This window comes from Meriones unguiculatus, chromosome 17 (assembly GCF_030254825.1).
Source record: "Meriones unguiculatus strain TT.TT164.6M chromosome 17, Bangor_MerUng_6.1, whole genome shotgun sequence".
NCBI classification, from domain to species: domain Eukaryota; kingdom Metazoa; phylum Chordata; class Mammalia; order Rodentia; family Muridae; genus Meriones; species Meriones unguiculatus.
In genome coordinates, this window is record NC_083364.1 from 83,440,528 (window position 1) to 83,464,438 (window position 23,911).

Here is a 23,911-nt window from a genome sequence, read left to right on the forward strand (position 1 = left end):
TTGATGGATTTCCGTATATTGAACCACCCCTGCATACCTGGGATGAAGCCTACTTGGTCATAGTGGATAATATCTTTGATGTGTTCTTGGATTCGGTTTGCAAGTATTTTATTAAGTATTTTTGCATCAATGTTCATAAGGGAGATTGGCCGGAAATTCTCTTTCTTTGTTGAGTCTTTGTGAGGTTTAGGTACCAAGGTGACTGTGGCTTCATAGAATGAATTTGGTAATATTCCTTCTGTTTCTATTTTGTGGAATAGTTTGAAGAGAATTGGTGTTAGCTCTTCTTTGAAGGTCTGGTAGAATTCTGCGCTGAAGCCATCTGGTCCTGGGCTTTTTTTGGATGGGAGACTTTTGATGACCGCTTCTATTTCTTTGGGGGATATAGGTCTATTTAGTTGATTTACCTGGTCCTGGTTCAGCTTTGGTAAGTCAAATCGATCAAGAAAATTGTCCATTTCATTTAGATTTTCAAATTTTGTGGCATATAGACTTTTGAAGTAAGTCCTAATGATTGTTTGGATTTCCTCAGTGTCTGTAGTTATATCCCCCTTTTCATTGCTGATTTTGTTGATTTGGGTGGTGTCTCTCTGCCTTTTAGTTAGCCTGGCTAAGGGTTTGTCGATCTTGTTGATTTTCTCAGAGAACCAGCTCTTGGTTTCATTGATTCTTTGAATTGTTTTATTTGTTTCCAATTGATTGATTTCAGCCCTGAGTTTGATTATTTCCAGCCGTCTACTCCTTCTTGGTGTGTCTGCTTCTTCTTTTTCTAGGGTTTTTAAGTGAGCCATTAGGGTGCTTGAATGAGCTGTCTCGAATTTCTTTTTGAAGGCACTTAGTGCTATGAACTTTCCTCTTAGCACTGCTTTCATTGTGTCCCACAAGTTCGGGTATGTTGTGTCTTCATTTTCATTGATTTCTAGAAAGACTTTAATTTCTTTCTTTATTTCTTCCCTGACCCAGCTGTCATTTAGTAACAAGTTGTTCAGTTTCCATGTGTGTGTAGGCTTTTTGTTATTTCTGTTATTGTTGAGGTCCAGCTTTATTCCATGGTGATCAGACAAGATACATGGGATTATTTCAATCTTCTTGTATTTGTTGAGGCTTGCTTTGTGACCCACTATGTGGTCTATTTTGGAGAAGGTTCCGTGAGGTGCTGAGAAGAAGGTAAATTCTTTTGTGTTTGGGTGTAAAGTTCTGTAAATGTCTGTTAGGTCCATTTGATTCATGACCTCTGTCAGAGACATTGTTTCTTTGTTTAATTTCTGTTTGGTTGACCTGTCCTTTGTTGAGAGTGGGGTGTTGAAGTCTCCCACTATTAATGTGTGTGGATCTATATGTGCTTTAAATTTTATCAATGTATCTTTCACAAATGTGGGTGCCCTTGTATTTGGGGCATATATGTTCAGGATTGTGATGTCTTCCTGGTGGAATTTTCCCTTGATGAGTATGAAGTGTCCTTCCCCATCTCTTTTGATTAATTTTGGTTGAAAGTCTATTTTATCAGATATTAGAATGGCTACTCCTGCTTGCTTCTTGGGTCCGTTTGCTTGGAAAGTCGTCTTCCAACCCTTTACCCTCAGGTAATGTCTATCTTTTTGTCTTAGGTGTGTTTCTTGTATGCAACAGATTGCTGGGTTTTGTTTACGTATCCATTCTGTTAATCTGTGTCTTTTTATTGGAGAGTTGAGTCCATTGATGTTGAGAGAGATTAATGACCAGTGGCTGTTAGATCTCTTGATTTTGATGTTGGCTGTGGTCATCAGGTTGTGTGCTTGGTTGCTTTTTGTTTTACTGAAGTGAGGTTATTTATTTCCTGTGTTTTCTTGAATGTAGCTAGCTTTCTTGGGTTGTATTTTCCCTTCCAGTGTCTTCTGTAATGCTGGATTTGTTTGTAGGTATTGTTGAAATTTGTTTTTGTCATTGAATATCTTGTTTTCTCCATCTATGAGGACTGAGAGTTTTGCTGGGTATAGTAGCCTGGGCTGACATCTGTGTTCTCTTAGGGTCTGCATGATATCCGTCCAGGCCCTTCTGGCTTTCATAGTCTCTGTTGAAAAGTCAGGTGTGATTCTAATGGGTTTGCCATTATATGTTACTTGGCCTTTTTCCCTTGCAGCTTTTAGTATTTTTTCTTTGTTCTGTATACTTACTGTTTTGATTATTATGTGGCGGGAGGATTTTCTTTTCTGGTCAAATTTGCTGGGTGTTCTGTAGGCCTCATGTATTCTAATTGACCTCTCCTTTAGCTTGGGGAAATTTTCTTCAATGATTTTGTTGAAAATATTTTCTGGGCCTTGGAGAAGGGAGTCTTCTCTTTCCTCTATACCTATTATTCTTAGGTTTTGTCTTTTCATATTGTCTTGCATTTCTTGGACGGTCTGTGTCAGGAATTTTTCAGATTTAACATTTTCTTTGACAGATACATCAATTTCTTCCATTGTATCTTCTACACCTGAGATTCTTTCTTCCATCTCTTGTAGTCTGTTGGTTATGCTTACCTCTGTAGTTCCTGTTTTCTTCCCTAGATTCTTCCTTTCCATTATTTCTTCCATTTGTGTTTTCTTTAATTTTTCCAATTCTATCTTCAGGTCTTGAGTTGTTTTGTTTACTTCCTTCACCTGTCTGATTGTACTTTCCTGTTTTTCTTTTAGTTCCTTCAACTCTGTTTCTTTCATTTCATTCAGTGTTTTAAGCATTTCCTTTCTAAAGGCCATAAACTGTTTGGCTGCAGCTTCCTCTATTTCTTTACGGATGGCAATATTCTGTTTGAGTTTATCTTCCTCTATGTCTTTACGAATCTTATTTGTTTCCTCTGTTATCATCTTCATGAGCATACTTGTTAGGTCATCTTCTTGGATTTCAGTTATGGTGGGGTGTCCAGGGCTACTTGCCCCTGGGTAACTGGGTTCTGGAGATGCCATATTGCTCTGTCTTTTGTTGCTTGAGCTTTTACGCTGGCCTCTACCCATTGTGTTATCTTAGGAGTTTGGGGTTATTTTCTGGTGGTTCCTGGGGATCCTGTGGTGGAGAGGATCCCCTTTGCGGAAAGCTGGATTTTCCTGAAGGATGTCTTCTCAGCTTTTTGGGTATAGTCCCTGGATGGCTGGTGTTTTTTCAGGAGTTGCTCACCTCAAGGATATAGACCTGAGTGGTAACTGTGGTCTTTGTTAGTCGAGAGGGTTCTCCTCTCACCCAGGGAAGTCCTGAGGGCAGCTGCCCTGTTTCTGGGTTTCTTGTTGCAAATTTAATGATCAGCTGCTGTGACCCAGTTGGACATCAGGCGCGCCTCAACTGTTTGTGCTTGTGTCTGGTGCACAGCTGAGTGCTGGCGCCTCGGCCCCACTAGACTACTAGACTTTTTCTAGGGAAGGATTGGGTGATTTAGATCAGTACAGTTTCCTTCCTTCCCCGTGGATTCTCTGGAGACACGGACTCCTAGTGTCTTTTTTTGCCCTCGTACACACTGCTCAGTGTCCGCCAGCTGGCTGGCCACAGAAATTTGCCTGTGCCTGGAGCACAGCTGTGTGAGGGCGGCTCAGTCTCTGCCAGCTGTCTGGTGTGCAGAAACTGCCTGTGTCTGCCTTTGCGGCTTTTGGGAGCCCGAGTGGCTCCCTAAGCTGGGTAATTTTCCGGGGACCTTTTCAGGTTGGGGGTGAGCTGAGTGCTCTGAGATCAGACCCGCCGTTTCTATCTCTGGCGGCGAATCAGGCGCGCAGGCAGGCAGGGCTCTGTGCCGGAACCTGGGTCCCTGGCTCTGGCTCCGGGCTGGCTCCTGGGGTGCCAGTGGAACCCGCCCGAGTCTTTTCCAGGGGATGTCTGGGTGACCTAAGGCCGGTCCCAATCGTTTCCTGTACCCTGGGGTTATCTCTCGACTGAAAATTCCAGTCTCTGATAGTGTGGTGCCCAAGGTTCAGTCTGGGACCGTGACCAGAGACACTGGCTTGTGGCTCTGGGCTGGGGCTGGGGCTGGCGGCCGGCAGCCAAGCGTCTGGCGGAACCGGGATCTCTTCCGCGGTTTAGCCGGGTGAGTTAAAAGCTGATTGAATCCCCCACCGTGGGGTATCCTCTCACCTGGGAAACACAATGACTGTGTTTTATGGCCCAGAGTTCTGATTCCTGTTCACTGTGCTGATCCTGCTGTGCTGCTGCTCAGAATGAGAGTCCTCCCGGCGCCGCCATCTTGCCCCTCCTCCGCATTGTAGATTCTTTATCATAGTTCCAGGAATTGAGATACTTCTTTTACTCCCTTCACTTCATGGAGGATTCACCATCTCCACTGGGCTTACTTACATCATTTCAATGATTGTTTTTTCTTCTCGTTCAAGTTTAGGTTTGTGCCTTTTACTTCCTTTCCATTTTTCCAACTCTTTTACTTAGTCCAGGCTAATTTTGGGGATGTACAATTATAAAGAACTCTAGGTTTAGCTTAATGTGCTCTGATCAGTCACCCTGAAATTTATGACAATTTTAAACATGTAGCATTAATTTCACTTTATATGGCTCCTGTAAATGTCTGATTTGTCACTGACAAACAATACCTACATGATTTGTTCCTGCCATTTGCAAACCACCTTAGTTGTTATCTTATTGCCTTTACTAGTATGGACTGTTATTTGCTATCTTTTCCTCCAAGTCTTAAGCCTGGGAGTCTAATGCCTTTGCTCTACTTGATCATTTTTACGCATTCAGAACCCAGCATAGTGTCTATAACATGTCTTTACTAAGATGTAATTTAACATCAAGTAAAAGGTGGACATTGTGAAGCACATAGAAAGTGTTTGAGAGCTCCATAATCATATATTATTGCCATACAGCTAGTATTATATTTAAAATTTGGAATTGGGTCAAAGAAGTACTATTTGTTATATAGTATTATGTTTCTTACATTTTTAGTAAACTATTGATTATAAATATAAGGAAAAAGATTCTAAATAAAGGCAAAGAAAATGGTACTAAACCCTATGAAAAATCGTGTTAGGGATTTTTATTGCCTCTACTGTCCTTTATCACATATATTTATGCTTCTAAGATGAAAAGTAATTACACAAAAGGTCACTTCGTGAAATGAAAATAAAAAGAAAATTAATAAGCATAGAGGGAACCAAGAGGAAAGAAAATTAATGCTAATAGCATACAGAGATCTTATACAGAACAAAGAGAATATTTCTGCTTAAAATTCATGGCACAACTACTAGAACTTGTCAATGAAATATTCATATAATTTTTTAAAATTAGACAATTCATTGGTAATAAGCTTTGGAGTGTGTTCCTGCTGATGTATTTAGCAGTTCTGTTTTGCTTTTATGTCTAAATATTTGAAGATGAGTTTAATTGACATCAATATAGATGCAATCCTACTAGAAATGAGGCTAGCAGCAGTCACGTATAATTGGGCCTGGTCTTCTGCATATTTTTCCTTTCCTTTTTTTTTTTTTGTTTTGTTTTGTTTCTATGGCAGGTACTCTTCTCAGCTGCATGGATTGAAAGATTTGTTTTGATGTCTCACTCTCTTCTGTGCACCTATAGAGTGCATTCAGTTCTCTTGTATGTCCTTGAGGCATCAGTTTTGAATTCTTTACTCAACTCCAACAAATTATCATCATTAATCTGATCCTACCACATTCATCCCTAATTCTTAAATAAAATTGTGGTGTTCTCCATGGTAAAATTATTTTTATTATTTTTATTATACTTAAAAAATTAATATGTCTTCTTAATTAAGCTAGAATGTCATTAATAATAAAGTGTGTTCCATTCTTTGCTCAACACTGTATGTGAAAATTATGCTTATCAAAGATTAAGTGAAGAAAGCCCAGAGTTGAGTGGGTGGCAGGATTCGTAGAGCTCTCAAATTCCAAAAGACTGCATAACTGTAACAAGTGCATGTTGGAAACAGAAGCAGGGGGGAACCAGAGTTCAAAGTCAGGCTGGGCTCTATTTTAAGATCTTTACAATAAATAAATAAGCACACATGTATACATAAGAAACAGGCCTGAACGCACTAAAGGTTTTTAACGACACGTTACAAAATGGGAGAAGAGCATGTTAGTTGTTCTCTCAGATTCTCTGCATGCGACACATGGAATCTAACTTCACAGTAAATGCCAAGGTCAGATAACAACATAAATATAAATATTTTTGTAGGAAAGGGCACTTCCATAATTTCAGTTGATTTATAGTGACAATTAGGAAAATATTAAGTTTTGAAGTAAATCAAGAATATGGTTATTCTGCAGTTATTCAGTAGTGGACTGTTGAATTAATCTCTAAGTAAGTTCCACCTGTAGGAGTTTTATAGAACTATTGAACTGCTGCACAATAAGGTTCTCTTAAACTGACCTTCTAGAAGGGCAAGGAATGAAACATTGAATCAAAGCGCAGGAAGTTCATTTCAATGAAGGACAGAAATGATAATGTACAGGCAGACACTTTGCTTTCTAATCATCTTACTTAATTCAGTGGTAGAACCTGGAAGTACCAGATAGGCTGCTAAAATGCCCATTAGCCTGTCACAATCAAATATCAGATGTCTTAAATGAATCTTCAGGCAGTGTTGAATCAAAGCCAAGATATAAATGAATTTTCTTTTAGGTTTGTGTAATGCCTTTTTGTAGAACAAAGAGAGAGAGATGTCCTTTCGAATGTCAGATATAGGAAGGACTGACTTCAGTCTTCTAGTCAAATACCCACAGTGAACGTTACAAAGCTTAAGTTAATTCTGAAAATGGCTTAGTTTACAACCGTATATTTTCAAGTTTTTTTTTCTTACAAAATGTATATAATGTTTTAATAATAATGTTCAAAATCAACATTTTCACTATTGGAGTTTTGTTACCAGCATAGAGCAAGGGTTTTTCAAGTCACATTCTATATGATCTGCTATGGACTATAAAAAGAGAATCCATTAATTTTTTAAGAAACAATTAAAATCTGAACATTCACTATAAAATAATGTGATGAATAATGAAATGTAGCAATGTAATAATGTAATGTAATAATATATTGGTGTTTGGCCTGATTCGTCTGTGAAGCATGTGCATGTAGTGCTTGTGGAGACCAAAGAGGTTGTTATGACCCCTGGACTACAGATACAGACCATTTTGAGTAGTAATGTGGGCGCTGGAACTTGAACCTGGGTCATCTGGGAAAGCTCAAAGTGCTCTCGACTGCTTAATCACCTCTCCAGCTGCATCCTTTGCGCTGCTAACAATCCAATGTGTTGCTGCATTCTAATAAAGCCCAGTGCAAGGTTTTAATGAATAACAAATAACAACAGAAATATTCTTCTAGTTAGCCACTTGTAAGTTTTATGATAACTTAATCTGGTGTACAAAACTATTATGAAATATTTTTCTGTTGTAAGCACTATTGTATGGTATATGGACATAAAACTGAAAATTTTCACATTTATTCAATTATAGTTTTAGTGTATGTTATAGTCTCTGAAATTTGAATGAAACATAGGTCAAAAGTGTTGTACTCATTTTCCAGGCAATCAAGACTATTTTTAATAGTAAACGGAATCTGGTCAATAAACTAAAAGATAGGAGAATCTTGCAGTGTGAATATGGATGCTATAAGTAATAAAGGTGAAAAAGTTTGAGACAAGGATCTGTGAATACTTAGAGGAAGCATAGGATATTCAGGACAGTAAAAGTAATTTGAAATAATTCGGGTGATGGTATTCAAACTGTAAAATGTGCTTGGACAGAAGGGTGATAATACATGGAGGTCCTTAACTGTCAGGCTGGAGTTTACTTGGGAAGTGATGATATTTGCAGTTATACAGCAAGCTGAGATGAAATATTCATGAAGTTATGAAAATAAAAAATGCTGATAAAAATATTCCTAAGAACACAAGAAATGCTTTCTGCATTTGATATGGTTTTGGTTAGAAATGCATAAGAAGTATATCCATGTGTTTTGCACAGTTTGAAAGTCATTCTGTGTAACATTCAACCTAATTGTACCTGTTCCCTCTTAAACCAAGAGACACATATTAATACTTTTCAAGTAGAGATTGAACAGTTTCACACACAGCAGACTGACTAATTGAAATAAAGTTATTGGGGAGCAAAGGTGATAGCTGAGGAAGGTGACAGCCTCAGATAGGTCTACATTTACAACATTCATTAATGAATTAACTTCCAAAAACCTATTTAAGGCCAAGCTTATGATGGTATATAGGTCATGTCAAAGGTTTCTATCTTGGAATGATAATCCGATATCACAGAGCTGTCTGAAGGAGATAATCCAAGACTTGTGTAACTGCTGGGAATTGGGAATATCACTGTAATTCCATCAGTAAGAAAGGCTGGGGTACCACAAATTTAAGTGTAGCCTGGGCTACATATGATTCATATCAAAACAAAGTGAAGAATCTAAGCATACTCATGCTGATTTGGGATGCATATCAAATGTCCATGCTCATGAAGTGAGATAGCTTCTTCTAAAGAGAAACATGTGGAGAGGGCATGGGAGAAAAAAAAAGAGGAGAGAAAATCATCTGTTTAGATATGAACAAGGCAGGGATCGTAAGTGGTAGAGTATGCTGATGGAAAAGATTATAAAACACAAAAAGCTTCCAGGGTTTGCCTCAAAAACAAGGGGGTTGTGTGAACAGTCTAAAAAGTAGCCAGAGAGAGGAAACCATGTGAAAATTGGACTATTGTAGGCACCATGGAAACCAATAAAAGCAAGTGTACTGAAAGAAGTCTAGTTCTGCAGGATCAGACATGAGCACTTGTATGCAAAGGTTCAATAGATCCTTTTGGAACTGTGGAGAAGGAGTTAGTTACCTTGTATAAGAAATGTATTACATCAATGTTCATAAGTGAGATTGGTCTGACATTCTCTTTTTTGTTGGGTCTTTGTGCGGTTTAGGTATCAAGATGACTGTGGCCTCATAGAATGAGGTTGGTAATGTTCCTTCTGGTTCTATTTTGTGGGATAGTTTCAAGAGTATTGGTCTTAGCTCTTCTTTGAAGGCCTGGTAGAATTCTCTGCTGAAACCATCTGGCCCTGGGCTATTTTTGGATGGGAGACTTTGGATGAGAGCTTCTATTCCTTTGGAGGATATAGGATTATTTAATTTATTTACCTGATCTTGATTCAGCTTTGCTAGATGAAATCTATTAAGAAAATTGTCCATTTCATTTAGATTTTCAAATTTTGTTGCCTAGAGGTTTTTGACATAGAACCTAAGAATTCTTTGAATATCCTCAATATTTGTTGTTATGTTCCCTTTTTCATTGCAGAATTTGTTGACTTGGATAGTGTCTCTCTGGCTTTTAGTTAGTTTGGCTAAGGGTTTCTCTATCTTGTTGATTTTGTCATAGAACCAGCTCTTGGTTTAATTGATTTTTTGAATTGTTCTCTTTGTTTCTAATTTATGAATTTTGGCCCCTAGTTTGATTATTTCCAGCCTTCTGCTCCTCTTGGGTTTTTCTGTTTTTATTTTATTTTCTAATGATTGCAGGTGTGCTATTAAGATGCTTGTATGAAATGTCTCAAATTTATTTATTTATTACAATTTATTCACTTTGTAAACTGGATGTAGCTCCCTCCCTCATCTCCTCCCAGTCCTAACCACATTCCCTTCTCTCCCTCCCCCACATGCTCCCCTCCTAGAAGGCACTTACTGCTCTTAACTTTCCTTTTAGCACTGTTGTCATTGTGTCCCACAGGTTAGGGTACCTTCATTTTCAAGATCTAGGAAGTCTTTAATTACTTTCTTCATTTCCTCCCTGACCTGTTTGAGTAGAGAGTTGTTCAGTTTCTGTGAGTGTGCAGGCTTTTGTTATTTCTGATACTGTTGAGGTCGAATTTTAGACCATGGTGGTCTGATATGATACAAACAATTATTTCAATCTTCTCTGTTGAGGCTTGCTACGTGCCCGACTATATATTCAGTTTTGGAGAAGATTTCATAAGGTTTTATACTGAGAAGAAGGTATACTCTTTTGTGTTTAGGTAAAAAGTTCTGTAAACATCTATTAGGTCCATTTGATTTAAGACCCCTATAAGTGTCATTATTTCCGTCTTTAGCTTCTGTCTAGATGATCTGTCCCTTGGTGAGAGTGGAATGTTAAAGTCTCCCATTAACTAGGTGTTGGGATCAATGTGTGATTTAAGCTTTCAAAATGTTTCTTTGACAAAAAATTAGGAAGAGTGCTACCTCAAGATCCTGCTATACCACTCCTCGGCATATATCCAAAAGGTACTTAACCATACAACAAGGACATTTGCTCAACTATGTTCATAGCAACTTCATTTATAATATCCAGAAACTGGAACCAACCCAGATGTCCCTCAACTGAAGAATGGATACAAAAAGTGTGGTACATTTACATAATGGAATACTACTCAGCAATTAAAAATAAGGAAATCATGAAATTTGCAGGCAAATGGATAGAACTAAAAAAGATCATCCTAAGAGAAATAACCCAGAAGCAGAAAGATACATGGTATATACTCACTTATAAGTTAATATTAGTCATATAAATAGGATAAATATACTAAAATCTATGGTTCTAAAGAAGCTAAACCACAAAGAAGACCCTAGTGAATGAGGATTACCTCATTCAGAAAGGCAAACAGGATAGACACGGGAAATAGGAGAAGACAGGGAACAGGAGAGAAGCCTACCATAGAGGGCCTCTCAAATATTCAACAGGTTAATGAAGCAGAAGCTGAGACTCATAGCCAAACTTTGGGCAGAGTACAGGGAATCTTATTGAAGAAGGGGAAGATAGAAAGATCTGAAGATGACAGGAGCTCCATAAGGAAACCAACAGAGCCAAAACACACTTGGCCCAGGGTGGCCTGCAGAGACTTCTGAATGACTGAACCAAAGACCATCATGGAGAGGACCTTGACCCTCTGCTCAGTTGTATCCCATGGGCGGCTAAGTGTCCATGTGGGTTCCCTAGTAAGAGGAGCAGGGACTATCTCCTGCATGAGCCCAGTTTCCTTCTCTTTGATCACCTCCCTGTGTCAAGGTGGTCTTACTATGCCACAAAGAAAAAGGATCCAGACAGTCTTAATGAGACCTGATGGGCTAGGGTCAAAATGTAGTGGGCTAGGAGAGGGAATTCAGGGGAGAAGAGGGAGGGGGGTAGGACTAGAAGATGAGGTAGGTGGCTACAGCCAGGATACACTTTGAATAAATTGTAATTAATAGTAATAACAATAAAAATAAGAAGAAGAGGAAGAAGAAAATGTATTATTTTACTTTTGGTTGTCAAATTCTGTTTAAATTACATGATTTCCTGTTTTTTGCTGTTTTTTTTTTCTTTTTTTCAGTTTAAGTAACTTGGTAATTGTTTTATTTCCTGAAACTATAGTTTACTATTACTTATGCGTCAGAAAGTATATTTTTGGTGTAAAAATCATTTTGAAAGTTCTTTAAAAAGATTGTTTTTTAAAATACATATTCCAAGGAAGTTGTTAGTATATGCTTATGTAACAATACACTGACAATAATATAAAACAAGAATCTTACCCTGCCCCACAATCAATTTTATGCTGAATAAAAGTTTGAAAAGTATTTTGATATAACTGAATTCTGATGATCCTAAAATTATTATGATAACATTTCACAAATGTATAGATATTTATTTTAAATTTAGTCACTTAAGAAATCACTCACAAATAAATAGAGAATAAAGCAGCAAGCACAGGGCCTCTATGGGTCTGGGTCTGCACCTGGTCCTCACTGTATATATCATAGCTTTCATTTTATTTGTTTGTTTATTTGTTTTAGGTAAACAAAAGGATAAATTTGTTTTTAAAATTCCAGGTGATGTCCCAAAGTCAGTGAGTGGTTCTGTTTCTTGTACCTTCCATGACTATGTTCAGTTATATTTGTTCAGTTAAATACAAGGCATATGAGTAACCCAAATGTCATAAAGCACTAACTTACATCTGGAATGCAGTGCTTGTTAAGGAAGAAATACCTCCCAAAATGGTTACTAGGAATTGGCTCAGCCATTAAAGGCTAGGCTCACAACCAAAAATATAAACATTCAGTTTATTGTTTAAGGGACTCATGAGTTTGTGAATGAGTGGGTCTTTCATTTGTGTGTGTTCTTTTCCCTTCTGTTGATTTCTCATTTTAGCTGAGATTTTATTTTGTTATACTTTATTGTTTTCTTTTAGAAAACTATTAATTTATTTTCTGTTTCTTTCTTTCTTTCTCTTTCTTTTTTTTTTCTTTCTTTCTTCCTCTCTTTTCCCTTTTGTTTCTTTGTTTTTCAAGACAGGGTTTCTTTGTATAGCTCTGCTGTCTGGGAACTTGCCAAGTGCCTCTTTTTCTAAGGGAGATGAGGATGTAGAGAGGGGAATGGATGTAGGCAGAAACTGGGAGAGGTAGGAGGAGAAACTGTAGTCAGATGTATTGTATAAGAAAAGAAAATCTTCACTAAAAGAGAAAAAAGATTAAAAAATAGCAAAAATGATAATGAAATATGTTTGATGATATGTGTGTGAAAGGGTGCCCTAAATGTCAGTGCCCTGCAGCAGGTGACTGTGGAAACGAGAAGCTGAATCAGCATATGTTCACCGGTGTGATCACATGATAAACATGATGAATTTGTGCCTCTTTTTTCAATAACACAAGAAAACTGTTGCTTTTTATTTTTATTTATTTATTTACTTACTTACTTACTTATTTTTCTGAATGATTGTGTGCAGAGCCCAGATGGCCGCATTGAAGTCAAAGGGCAGCATGGACACTCCTCACTGCACATCAGAGATGTGAAGTTAACAGATTCGGGGAGATATGACTGTGAGGCTGCGAGTAGAATTGGTGGGCACCAAAGGAGCATGCATCTTGACATTGAATGTAAGTCATACCCAGTGGGAGTTCTAATTACAATAACGTTAGTGGTTTGAGAAAATGTGAACTTTATACGAGAATCAAACTAAAGAATGTGTTCATTTTTTTTTTCTTATACAATAGATAGATGTAGAAGGAAAGCAAATACTCAAGTCAGTTATTAAAGATACCTGGTAGAAGTCACTGAACATTTACAGTGATTTATACTCAATGAACTACCAGAAAATAGTGACTGTTATCTTTTGAAATACTTAACTAAAAATACTAGGTCAACTGAGTCATGCTTGTTTTAGATAATCAAGTTATGACCAGGTATGTGTATGTGATTGTGTGTGTGTGTGTGTGTGTGTGTGTGTGTGGTTAAAGGCCATAATCTTATATACGTGTTTTCAGTCTTTCCTAATTCTACTGAACTAATTGCCGTCAATATAAGATATAAAATACAGTGGCATATGTCAGTCCTTGCACTTTATCAAAAATGAGATAGAAATTTTCAGGATTGGGTGAGTTTGATATTATGTGGAATTCTGTAACTACATGATTAAAGACTAGTATAAATTGGGTGTTGACCTTGATTTATTACATGGAAAATAAAATAATTTTCTATATATGTTATTTAAAGAAAGAAATGCAATAGTTGCATATGACTTGTGAATGCTGGGTGCGCTCTCTTACCTGAATGCAATTAAAAGTCTTAGGTGGAATCTTTGAAGTACTCTTGTTTACAAAATAGTTTATTATGAGATTTCACACTAATATTAATTAAAAGCAATAGTAACTGTTAAGAAAGATGCAACTCATATGGAGAATTTCTTTTAAAAAATATCCAAAATCTATGTGAAAAACTGTTTCGTTTATGTAATTATCAACTCTGGTAATAAAATTGCAAGAAAGTTATTTTATCAACATCATATTCATATTAACAAACAAGTACCCAATAAGATGCTTCACATGATTATGAATGCCTAAACTTAGTCATAATCCCTCTTCAGAGATGTCTTTCTAGTAAATTGTCTATTTCCATATCAGGTTGTTTTCTGGCTATAAACTTGTGTCCCATACGGTTTTGGCTCTTACTTCCTTATGAAGTGATGGTTGGATCATATTTTTCTCCTTTTGTGATTTTCTTTGCTGACTTTTCAATCACCATTTACTTTCCTTCCTGAATGTGCATAAATACAGTGTGTGACTACCTTAATTATCTAATATGCATATTGTTTTTGAAACTAGGTACTAAACAAAAAATGCATATATATATATCATTCATATTTAAACTGTCTTTAGTAGAAAAATTGCAATGTATAAAATATATAACTCTATACTGTTATGTGTTACACTTTGCTTTCTACTTAATCATACTGTTTCTTCACATTTATAATGCCTTCTTAGTTTTGCAAATTTAATTTTATGTTAAATTCTGTGATTCAGTTTCATTTCACTTCATATCTTCTTTATTTTTATATTGTATCTTCTTGATTTATTCATGCATCTACTTTACAAGTATTATTTATTGGGAATGCTTTCTTTTCTGGAAAATTTACCAACACTGCTGATCTTTTCAAAGTTGTCGCTTTTAGTGTACAGTGTCTTTTTTTAATTACTATTAACCTTTATGTATCTGTTTTCTATTTGAGGATTTCTGTCATATGTTCATTATTTCCCTGATTTTCTGACTTACAGATTAACTTTACTCTTTGCATAAAGTTTGTTTATGTGGAATTTATGTATATCATTTAGTATATTTTATATTTTCTAAAACAGATATAACAATGCTTTAATTACATCCCAAACTTTGACATTTGTTGTTTTTTTAATATATGCCACTTACTCCTCTTCAATAACTATTATCTTAATATAATTAAGAAATACATTAGAGTGACATTCATTGACAACTTTACCTAAACACCAGAATATGCACGTAAACGCATTACAAATATTGTGAAGAACTTAAGAAAAAAGCCATAAAATAGCTCGATCTGCTTTCATCCTTAAAGTTCTAAATCTAATTAATTCGGATTCAGTTTGTCCTCTATTTCTTTTGTGTTTGTGTATGTAGTTGTGTCTTTTGATATGAATTGCTCTGTACACACTGTAGTTCAGGCTAAACTGAAATGTATGACAGTCTTTACACATCCTCTTGCAGAGTCCTGGACAGATGTAGATGGTCCCACTGGGATTTCTTTTCACATTGTATACAATCTTGACACCCAGGAAGATCAGTTTCCCAGCTATATTTATTCCTGAACAATTTGGTGGGTGGGTGAGAATTACCCTATTTAAGATGTACTGAGATTCTTCAACCTGTGCAACCATTGACTCAACATGCTTAGATGGTTTAAGGTCAATTCAATACATAATTCTTCCACCCAAACTCTTATTCATTGGTAACTACACATATGTGTATGCATGTGTGCTCAAGCATGTGTACAGACACACATGTATATGAGCACATTTTAAATTATCTCACTACTGAAGCAATGCACTGACTTTCTTGGTCTTTTTCAGGTATAATTTAATTTTTGTTTTAAGGCTTTAATCTTGTTTTATAAAATTAGTCTTTTTCCCTTGAATTTTTCTTTGTTCATTTTAACTAGTTCATTTTACCTCCTTCATTACAAGGAAAGCTTCTCTAAAATATCAGCTCTAAACAAACAGCAATGAATTAAACATCTGGGTTATTTTTCAGGTTAACATATGTTAAGTTTCTTTTCCCTTTGGGATTTGCTGTACTCTCTGGTTCACTGAATGTAAAGAAATGTAGAACAGTTTCACAGGTACAGTAAATTTCCGTGTGAGTTCAAATTATAAGTCTTTTCCTAAAAATACCATTATTTTTAAAGCTAATAATTCCCACAGAGTTTTCTGTTGCCTTCTTTAGTATTCATTGAAAGCTTTGCTGTGTTGGCTTATGTCTGCTCAGTGTAAGCAATGTCTGGGCATGTTTGACATTTCTGTGGTAATTTACACAGAATTTTGGCATTGCCATTTCTTTTTTTATTTTTTATTTTTTATTTTTTTATTTTTTTTATCAGTTACATTTTATTAACTCTGTATCCCAGCCGTGTCCCGATCCCTCATTCCCTCCTAGTCCCTCCCTCCCTCCCTCATCTCCACCGTGCCCCTTTCCAAGTCCACTGATAGGGGGGACCTCCTCCCCATTCATCTGATCCTGTTTTATCAGGTATCTTCAGGACTGGCTGCAAAGCCCTCCTCTGTGGCCTAACAGGACTGCTCCTCCCTTGGGGGATGGGGAGGCCAAAGAGCCAGTCATTGAGTTCCTGTTAGAAATAGTCCTTGTTCCCCTCACTTTGGGAAACCAATTGGTTACTGAGCTACCACAGGCTACATCTGAGTGGACGTTCTAGGTTATATCCATACACGGTCCTTGGTTGAGCCATTTCTGAAATCTACAAAGGATTGCCCTTGTTGCTTCCCATGTGGGCTGCCTCCTTTCCAAGAATCTCTGCTCTTCTGGACTTGTTACATCTAGAGTTTCATTTAGGTAGTTTGTTACAGATTTAAAAAGCCGAAAAAAAAAAAAAAGGCAAACACACCAGATATTTGTTTTTGTTTATGTTTGTTTGTTTGGTGTGGTGTGGTGGTAGTGGTGGCAGTGTTTTCTATGATTTTGTGTGTGGGTGTGTGTGTATGGGTTTGCTTTTGTTTCTTGGGGTTTATTCCATTTTTCATTTCTCTAACTTTGCTTTATTGTCTAAAGAGTCATCATATAGTTTTCTGATTTTTTGTGTGGGAGGATTGGGTAGCACAGCAGATAGATAATTGTATTTGATCCCCCACCAGAGTTTTATATTCTTATCTATAGAAATATGCTATGATGGGATCAGCATTGGGTCAGCATGATATACTTAGACCACCTTATGTTCTATTTCTAATTTTAATAGGGTTCTTTATTTAATTACAGAACATACATGGTTGCTGAGTTGTAATAAACATACACATGTATATTGTCATACCAAAAGACTATAACATTTAATGATGAAGTAATAATCAGCTTTGCTGTGCAATGACATTGATTGAAAAGATCACAAAAAAAACAGTACAGAGTGAGTCAGAAGCTATGGCCAACTGAAATCTATCAAAATTAGACAGGTTGTTTTAAGTAAATAAACTTTATATTAATAAACATAGCAGTACATGAGAGGCCACGGAAATGACTTAGGTAAGTACTCATACAGTACACATGTCTGACATTGTTTTTTTATACACCTTTGCATCAGTAACTGCATAAAGATTATAAAAATTGTAAACACTACACAGTATGACAAGAAGTTACCATAAAATTCTTTTCAGGTAAATCAAACATCTACAATGTAACTGTACCAAGAAGCAGTTGAAAAGAATCAAACCAGTAAACCTGTGCCATTTACTACAGTAACACTGAGCTAAGAGTGCTAAAAGATTAAGCTTTTTTCCTCAAGCCCCTTTGTGTTTTAACTTAAGCAGATTTCTTGGCATTCTGCCTGTTCATTTGCTATGTTTCAAAGGTGTCACCTTAGTCTGAAGCCTGAGTCCAACTAAAGCTCTAATTCAGAAAACAAAGGAGATAGCAGGCAGGTGTTAGATGTTTTAATACAATACTCTCTAATTATATAGTATGTTTGATTTCGATTAGGATGTCATTAAGTAATGTGACTAACTGTTACATATTAAATGATAGACAATTATTTTGTGGTAAATTTAACTTAACAGTTATTTTTAAACAACGGAGCAAAATATATGTTAGGAAATATTGACTTTTTTCATGATTTCTATTTGAGTCCTCTTTATCCGATTTTTAATTCATGGTTGCTATGAGAATAATTGGAAATGCACTTTCTCCAGCACTATAGTTAGCAATATCTGATACATTCTAAAGTTAGATGGACATAAAAAAAACCTTACAACTCAAAATTATGCTGCTTGCATGTTCTCATGTCTTCATATAATTAATAGACATTTACATTCTTAAATAATTATTTAATAAAAACTTTACATTCCTTCACTAAAACAGTGACTCTTAATTCAATTCTCAATAGCATGTATAGGAAAGAAATAGAGAATATATGCATTGAATTTTAACTTCTAAAAACCATTTCACAGTAGTATGAAGAAAAAAAATTCCTTTGTTGTAGCACATAGTTTGTATCTGTTGTTAAACAGTTTATCTTATAACCCAACTTTTATAATCACTGTAACTCATTTAATATTGGAACTATAATAAGGAGTACCAATCTGCATATGCAAATTTGTTTTCCAGAATACCACCACCTAGGTAGCATAGGCAACTTGATGACTTTAAGAATAGAACTAATAAAAGGTAAAATGCCTAAAGATAAGATCACTTCAAAAAAGAATGATAGAGTTATAGAGTTTCCAATCACTCAGCTGTAGTCTTTTTTATTTTTATTTGTTTGTTTTACCCAAACATTATATGTGCTTCCGGTGAAAATGTGAAAAGTCACAATCTTTGTGGTTCATATTCCTTCAACGGTTATTCTAGTTTTATGTTAAGTCCCCTTCTTTCTGACAGGCATTATTTGATTCATATCAAAACTTATTAAACTATGTTTCAAAACATCTGGTGATGAACAGCTTAAAGGAATTTAAAGAAAAGCCCAACCCCGGAAAGGTCAGTTTAAAAACTAACAAATTTCAAACACGTAAATAAATTCAGGCCTTATGAATGATTCCTGACCTATCATCACTTCTGAATGTCTGATTAATACCCGTTAACACTGAAGCCGGTATCTGCCTTGGAACTTGGTGAATCAATTCTCCATAGATCATTGACTGTCTTTGCCATCCTGGGATTATTCTGATTTCCTTTGTGTTGCTAAAAACATGCTGACCATAGGCAACTTGAGGAAAGGAATTATTTAGCTTATGATCAGAGGTCACAGTCTGTCACTGAGGGATTTGGAAGAAGGAATTCAGAACTCACAGAGGAGCATTGCTTGCTAGCCAGATGCCAGGCAAGTGCTTAGCTCGCTTTCTTGGGCAGCTCAGGAGCACTTGCCTAAGGATGGCGTTGCTCACAGTTGTAGATCTTCGGCCTCAGTTAAAAATCAAGACAAAGCCAAAATCCAAAGGATGTTACAAGCCACTCAGACTGGACAATTCTTCATTTAGGGTTTTCCCCTCAGACAGCTCTAGGATGTGTCAAGTTGACAGTTAAAGCTAACTGGACAGGAATGATATATTAAAATACTGTAGCTGAGTATTTAAACTATGCATATCTGAGGCCACATCTGTAAATTCATAAAAACAGCATGGTCAGGTTTCTGATGAGCATTTTCCTCCTGATTGGCATGTACTCATAGGGCCTTCCTTTGGTGCATGGGCAAACATACACACACATACACGCATAGAGAGTCTCTATCTTCTACAAAAGCAAAGGTCTTATCACAAATATTCCTCTATTGTTACCTCACCATAAAATAATTGGTTCTCAACGATTCAGTTTACAAATTCATGACTTTTAAGACTGAGTTTCCAACATCTGATTTTTGGAATGACACTTTTCATGTATCACATTGCTGCTTACTTCCTTATTTCCGTACAGGAAGGCCTCTTCTGGATACAATGACAACAGATTCCTAAGCTTCCTTTTCCACTGAGGTCATGTCTTGGAGCCTGTACTGACCCCCTTGACGTTTAAGCATATCAAAACAATGGTGCAACAAGACATTGTGGAAAGTGATCATTAATTTATTCCTCACCCTTACCACTTCTTTTGATGTAGTGCAAGAGAATCATATTTATGAATTATTAGTGGTGCCAGTGAAACTAAAGTAAGAGTAGTATCTCTGTGGAGATGTTACATGTTAGGGATGCATCTTGGTTCCTGTGCTACTGCTGTCATCCAACAGCATGAGCATCTTGGAACAGGGGTCTGCTTCTGGGATACCTCACTCAGGATGTCCATGGCAGCTCAGTCTCCAAGTGGGCTCCCTCATAAGGGGGGAAGGAGCTATCTCTGACATGAACTCAATGGCTGTCTCTTTGATCACCTCCCCCTGACAGGGAAGCAGCCTTACCAAGCCACAGAGGAAGACAATGCACCCAGTCTTGATGAGACCTGATAGGCTAGGGTCAGATGGAAAGGGAGGAGGACCTCCCCTGTCAGTGGACTTGGGGAGGGCATGGGAGAAGATGAGAGAGTGAGTGAGAGGGAGCTACACCTGGGATACAAAATGAATAGACAGTAATTAAAAAAATAAATTAATTTAAAAAACTAAAAATACCCGTTATTAAAGAAAATCTTAAAAATTATCATGTGGAAGCATACTCTCTATTAATTTCAATACTCATTAATCTGATCACTCAGAGACAGGTGTGTTCCATATAAAATAACTTGTTTATAAGTATAATTGTATATTATTAATTTTTCTGTTGCTTTGATAAAATGAAATGAGAGTTTAATTTGAGCATAAAGTTTGTATAATATAGGAGTCCTTCACAGTGGGCAGGCATAGTTATACCAGAAAGTAACAGTCAGGATAGTATGAAGGTAAGAGATCAGATCTTAAACCTGGAACTAGAATTTGCACTAATCTGTAACCTCTCAAATCCCTCCCAAATTCGGATACTTCCTTCAACAAGGCTTAATCTCCTAGTACACAATGTTATCAGATGGAGACAAGTGTTCAAGTACCCAAACCTATGGGTGGAGATTCTCCTTCATTCCACACATTCCAACATTCCACTATGAACCCCTGTGGGATCATGGTGATATTGTAATGCAAAATGCATGCAATCAAATTTTAAGTGTCTTCAAGTACTTAGCTTTTTTCTAATCTTTTTAAAATTCACTTTACATTCCTCGTCCTTGCCTCCCCCTTTCCCTTCCCTTTTTCCTCAGAAAAGAAGAGATCCCTTTCCCATTGACCCCAGTTTGCCTAGTTGCATCAGGACTGAGCATGTCTGGAAAGGCAGTTCTTCCAGGGGCAAGAATCCTATAGGTTTCTGATTAAAATACCAGTAAATTTGACTTAATGAACATAGTCTATCACACTTATTTAAACACTTTATAATATTTTAAGTTTTCAAACAATTTTATTTAATTTACGTCCTTTGCTCCCAGTGCTACCCTTCTCCCTCACTTCTCCCCTTTCCTTCAGAAAAGGGAAGTCCCTTTCCCATTCAGCCCAGCTCATAAAGTTGCAACAGGATTGAGCATGTCCTCTTTTCCTGTAGCCTGGCAAGACACTCCCTCTAGAGGAAAGTGATCAAAAAGCTGGCAAGTGAGTACAAATCCTATGCAGTCCTCACTTCCCTTATTAGAGGACCCACATGAAGCCTACGCTACACATTTGTGTAGGGGGCCTACTCCACTTCATGCATGGTCCTTAGTTGGTGCTTCAGTCGCAGCAAGCCCCTCTGGGCCCTGCTTAGTTGGCTCTGTTGTTCTTCTTGTGGACCTCCTGTCACCTTCAGGTCCATTTCTCTTACCTCCCACTTTTCCACAAGACCCCTTAAGCATTTCCCTATGTTTGGGTGTGAGTATCAGCATCTGTATTGAGGCACTTCTAAGAAGAGCCTCTCAGAGGACAACACTGTCAGGCTCCTGTCTGCAAGTTTAGCAAAGCCTCGCTCACAGTGTCAGGAGTTGGCACTTTCCAATAGGGCGTTTGGTTGGGCTAGTCGTTGGTTGTACATTCACTCAGTCTCTAATCTATCTGATCTATCTTTATCCCAGTACATCTTGTAGGCAGGGTAAATTTTGTGTTGAAGTTTTTGTGGATAGGTTGGTGTCCCTTCTGTCTGCTAGTAGACTAGTCTAGTTAGTGGTTATCTGCTTCAGTCTCTATAGCCTCTGTTACTATGAGTCTCTGCTTGGAAGCTAAGCAAGGTCTAGACTGGCTAGTACTTAGCATTTTCAACACTGTTTCAAAGTCCAAAGTCTCTTCTGAAATTCAACCAATCTCTTAATTATGATATCTTATAACATCAATAAGCAAATATCCTTCTTCTAACACATGACACCATAGTGTATGCCTTCCAAACAAAGGGGGAAATACTGTGAAAAGCAAAATTGAAGCTTAGAAAAGATAACATGAAATCTTTTCAATCTATGGACAATGTAAACAGGATTTTATGACTGCCACTTAAGCCTTGCTGTCTGAAACATAGTTTTCACATTGTCAAGTCTGTAATATTGAGAAAAGATAACCAGTACAAACATAAATCTCTCCATTGTGCTAGATTCATTGCCTGGGTGCAACTGTCCTTGACAGATATCTCACATCTCTGGCATCTCCAGCATTCAGGTAGTCATCCAAGTCAGGGTTTCACTTCGAAGCCTTAAAGGAATCTCCACCACTATTAGCTGTCTTGACAGTTCTGGATCCAGGCAGTCCTGATGGTACTTGATAGACTAGGGTTAGACAGCAGGGGAGGAGGACTTCCCCTATCAGACAGACTAGAAGACAGAGAGAAAGAGGAGAGGAAGAGGAAGGGAGGGAAGGAGGAAGGGAAGGAAGGAAGGAGGGAGGGAGGGAGGGAGGGAGGGAGGGAGGGAGGGAGGGAGGGAGGGAGGGTGGGTGGTACCTGGAGGAGATGAGGGACAGGGCTACAACTGGGATACAAAGTGAATAAATCAAATAATAATTATAAAGCAAAAAAACAACACAACAAAAAATTTTCTGAAATCATGTTGGAAGAATCAATGTGTTCTTCCTTCTTTTATCTTTCATATGACTAAAACCATTACCACTTGAGCAATACTTCCATGTTTGACTGCCAAATTAAATTGGACCCTAGTTGTCTTTGATTTTATTAGCACCAGCTTTCTTACGTTGAATCATTCTAGGAGCATGAAATTCTTCATGTTTTCCTGTAACTTGGAACTCTGAGTGGATGGAGTCTTCCCACTAGGCCTTCTTTAAAGTATTAACCTCATTAACACTTGCAGCCTCTCTCTTAGCATAAACCTTGCATCTACATTAAGCTTCCTTGTGTTTATTTCTGCTGCATTTGGTCCTTTCCATTGTAGGCCACCAGAGGAGTTATTAGTAATAAGTCTTCCACAGATTCAGTATTGTGCTATCTTGAACATTCCTCTGCCAAAGAAACTAGTCCTCCACTCATTTTCTTCTTCTCGTTTATTTATTTTATGTGCTTTACATCTCTGCAGCCCCATATTACCTCCCTTCCTAGCCCTGCCCTTTCTACCTCAACCCACTGGAACAGGCAGTTGAGCTTTGGTTAGAACATTCAAGTGCTTTTCTAATCCAAAGTTACAAAATTCTCCACACTCCTCCAAAATATGTCATGGCCAGGATCAGGATGCTTAGAATCACATTTTTATCCTCAAGCACAAAGCAGGTAAATCAAACAGGAGGTGGGGAAAAGCTATAAACTCCCAAAGCCCATCATCAGCATGTACTCCAAGGACAAATCATTTCTCCAAACAACAGGAGTCAAATATTCAAACACCACGGTCAATGATATTCTTATTCATTGAATTCACATTTCCATCACATACCTCCTTTAATACATAAAACTTTATATATTTATTTAAGCCTTTTATATGTAAATTTATAGGTAATCATAAATACTTTTTAAAAATGTATAGCTATTTACAGAAAATTTAATTAAATAAAGCCTCAGTTACATGCTATAGGATATAACAATCTCAGGAACTTGTATTTTTATTAATTTTTTTAATTAGCATAAGGGGAGAAACTCAGATAGAAGAAAAATTATATTAAAAGAAGAGTGACTAGCTTTACTTATAATCAAACTCCTCTGTGACCACTAACAATTATATCATAAACAAAATCAAATTAGAAAGAAATCCAGAGTCTTCTATTTAAAAAGCCACATAGAGATTTTCTTTATTGCAGCTGATTTTAAGGACTTGATTTGAATGTCATAAAATATTCTGAGATTTATGTGAGAGGTAGCTGTTTAAATTCAGCATGAAAATTCGCATACAGTGTTATGGTTAATTGGCATTAAGCACACATCTAATTTTCTATTCCACCCAGCCAAAAGAATTCCCATGGTACCTGGACTGAATTCAGTTAATTGCCATAGCTGATTCTTTGTATGTCTCAACATATAGTA

General features: G+C 37.0%; 1 protein-coding gene across 2 annotated transcripts in view; it reads left to right on the forward strand.

Moving 5' to 3' along the window:
- Ncam2 (neural cell adhesion molecule 2) overlaps positions 1-23,911 on the forward strand; it is a 465,089-nt gene that overhangs the window by 331,937 nt on the left and 109,241 nt on the right. For both annotated transcript variants that reach the window (XM_060370676.1, XM_060370675.1), the window contains exon 9: positions 12,697-12,847. In XM_060370676.1, the coding sequence (XP_060226659.1) occupies positions 12,697-12,847 (151 nt within the window). The remainder of the gene's footprint in view (positions 1-12,696; positions 12,848-23,911) is intronic.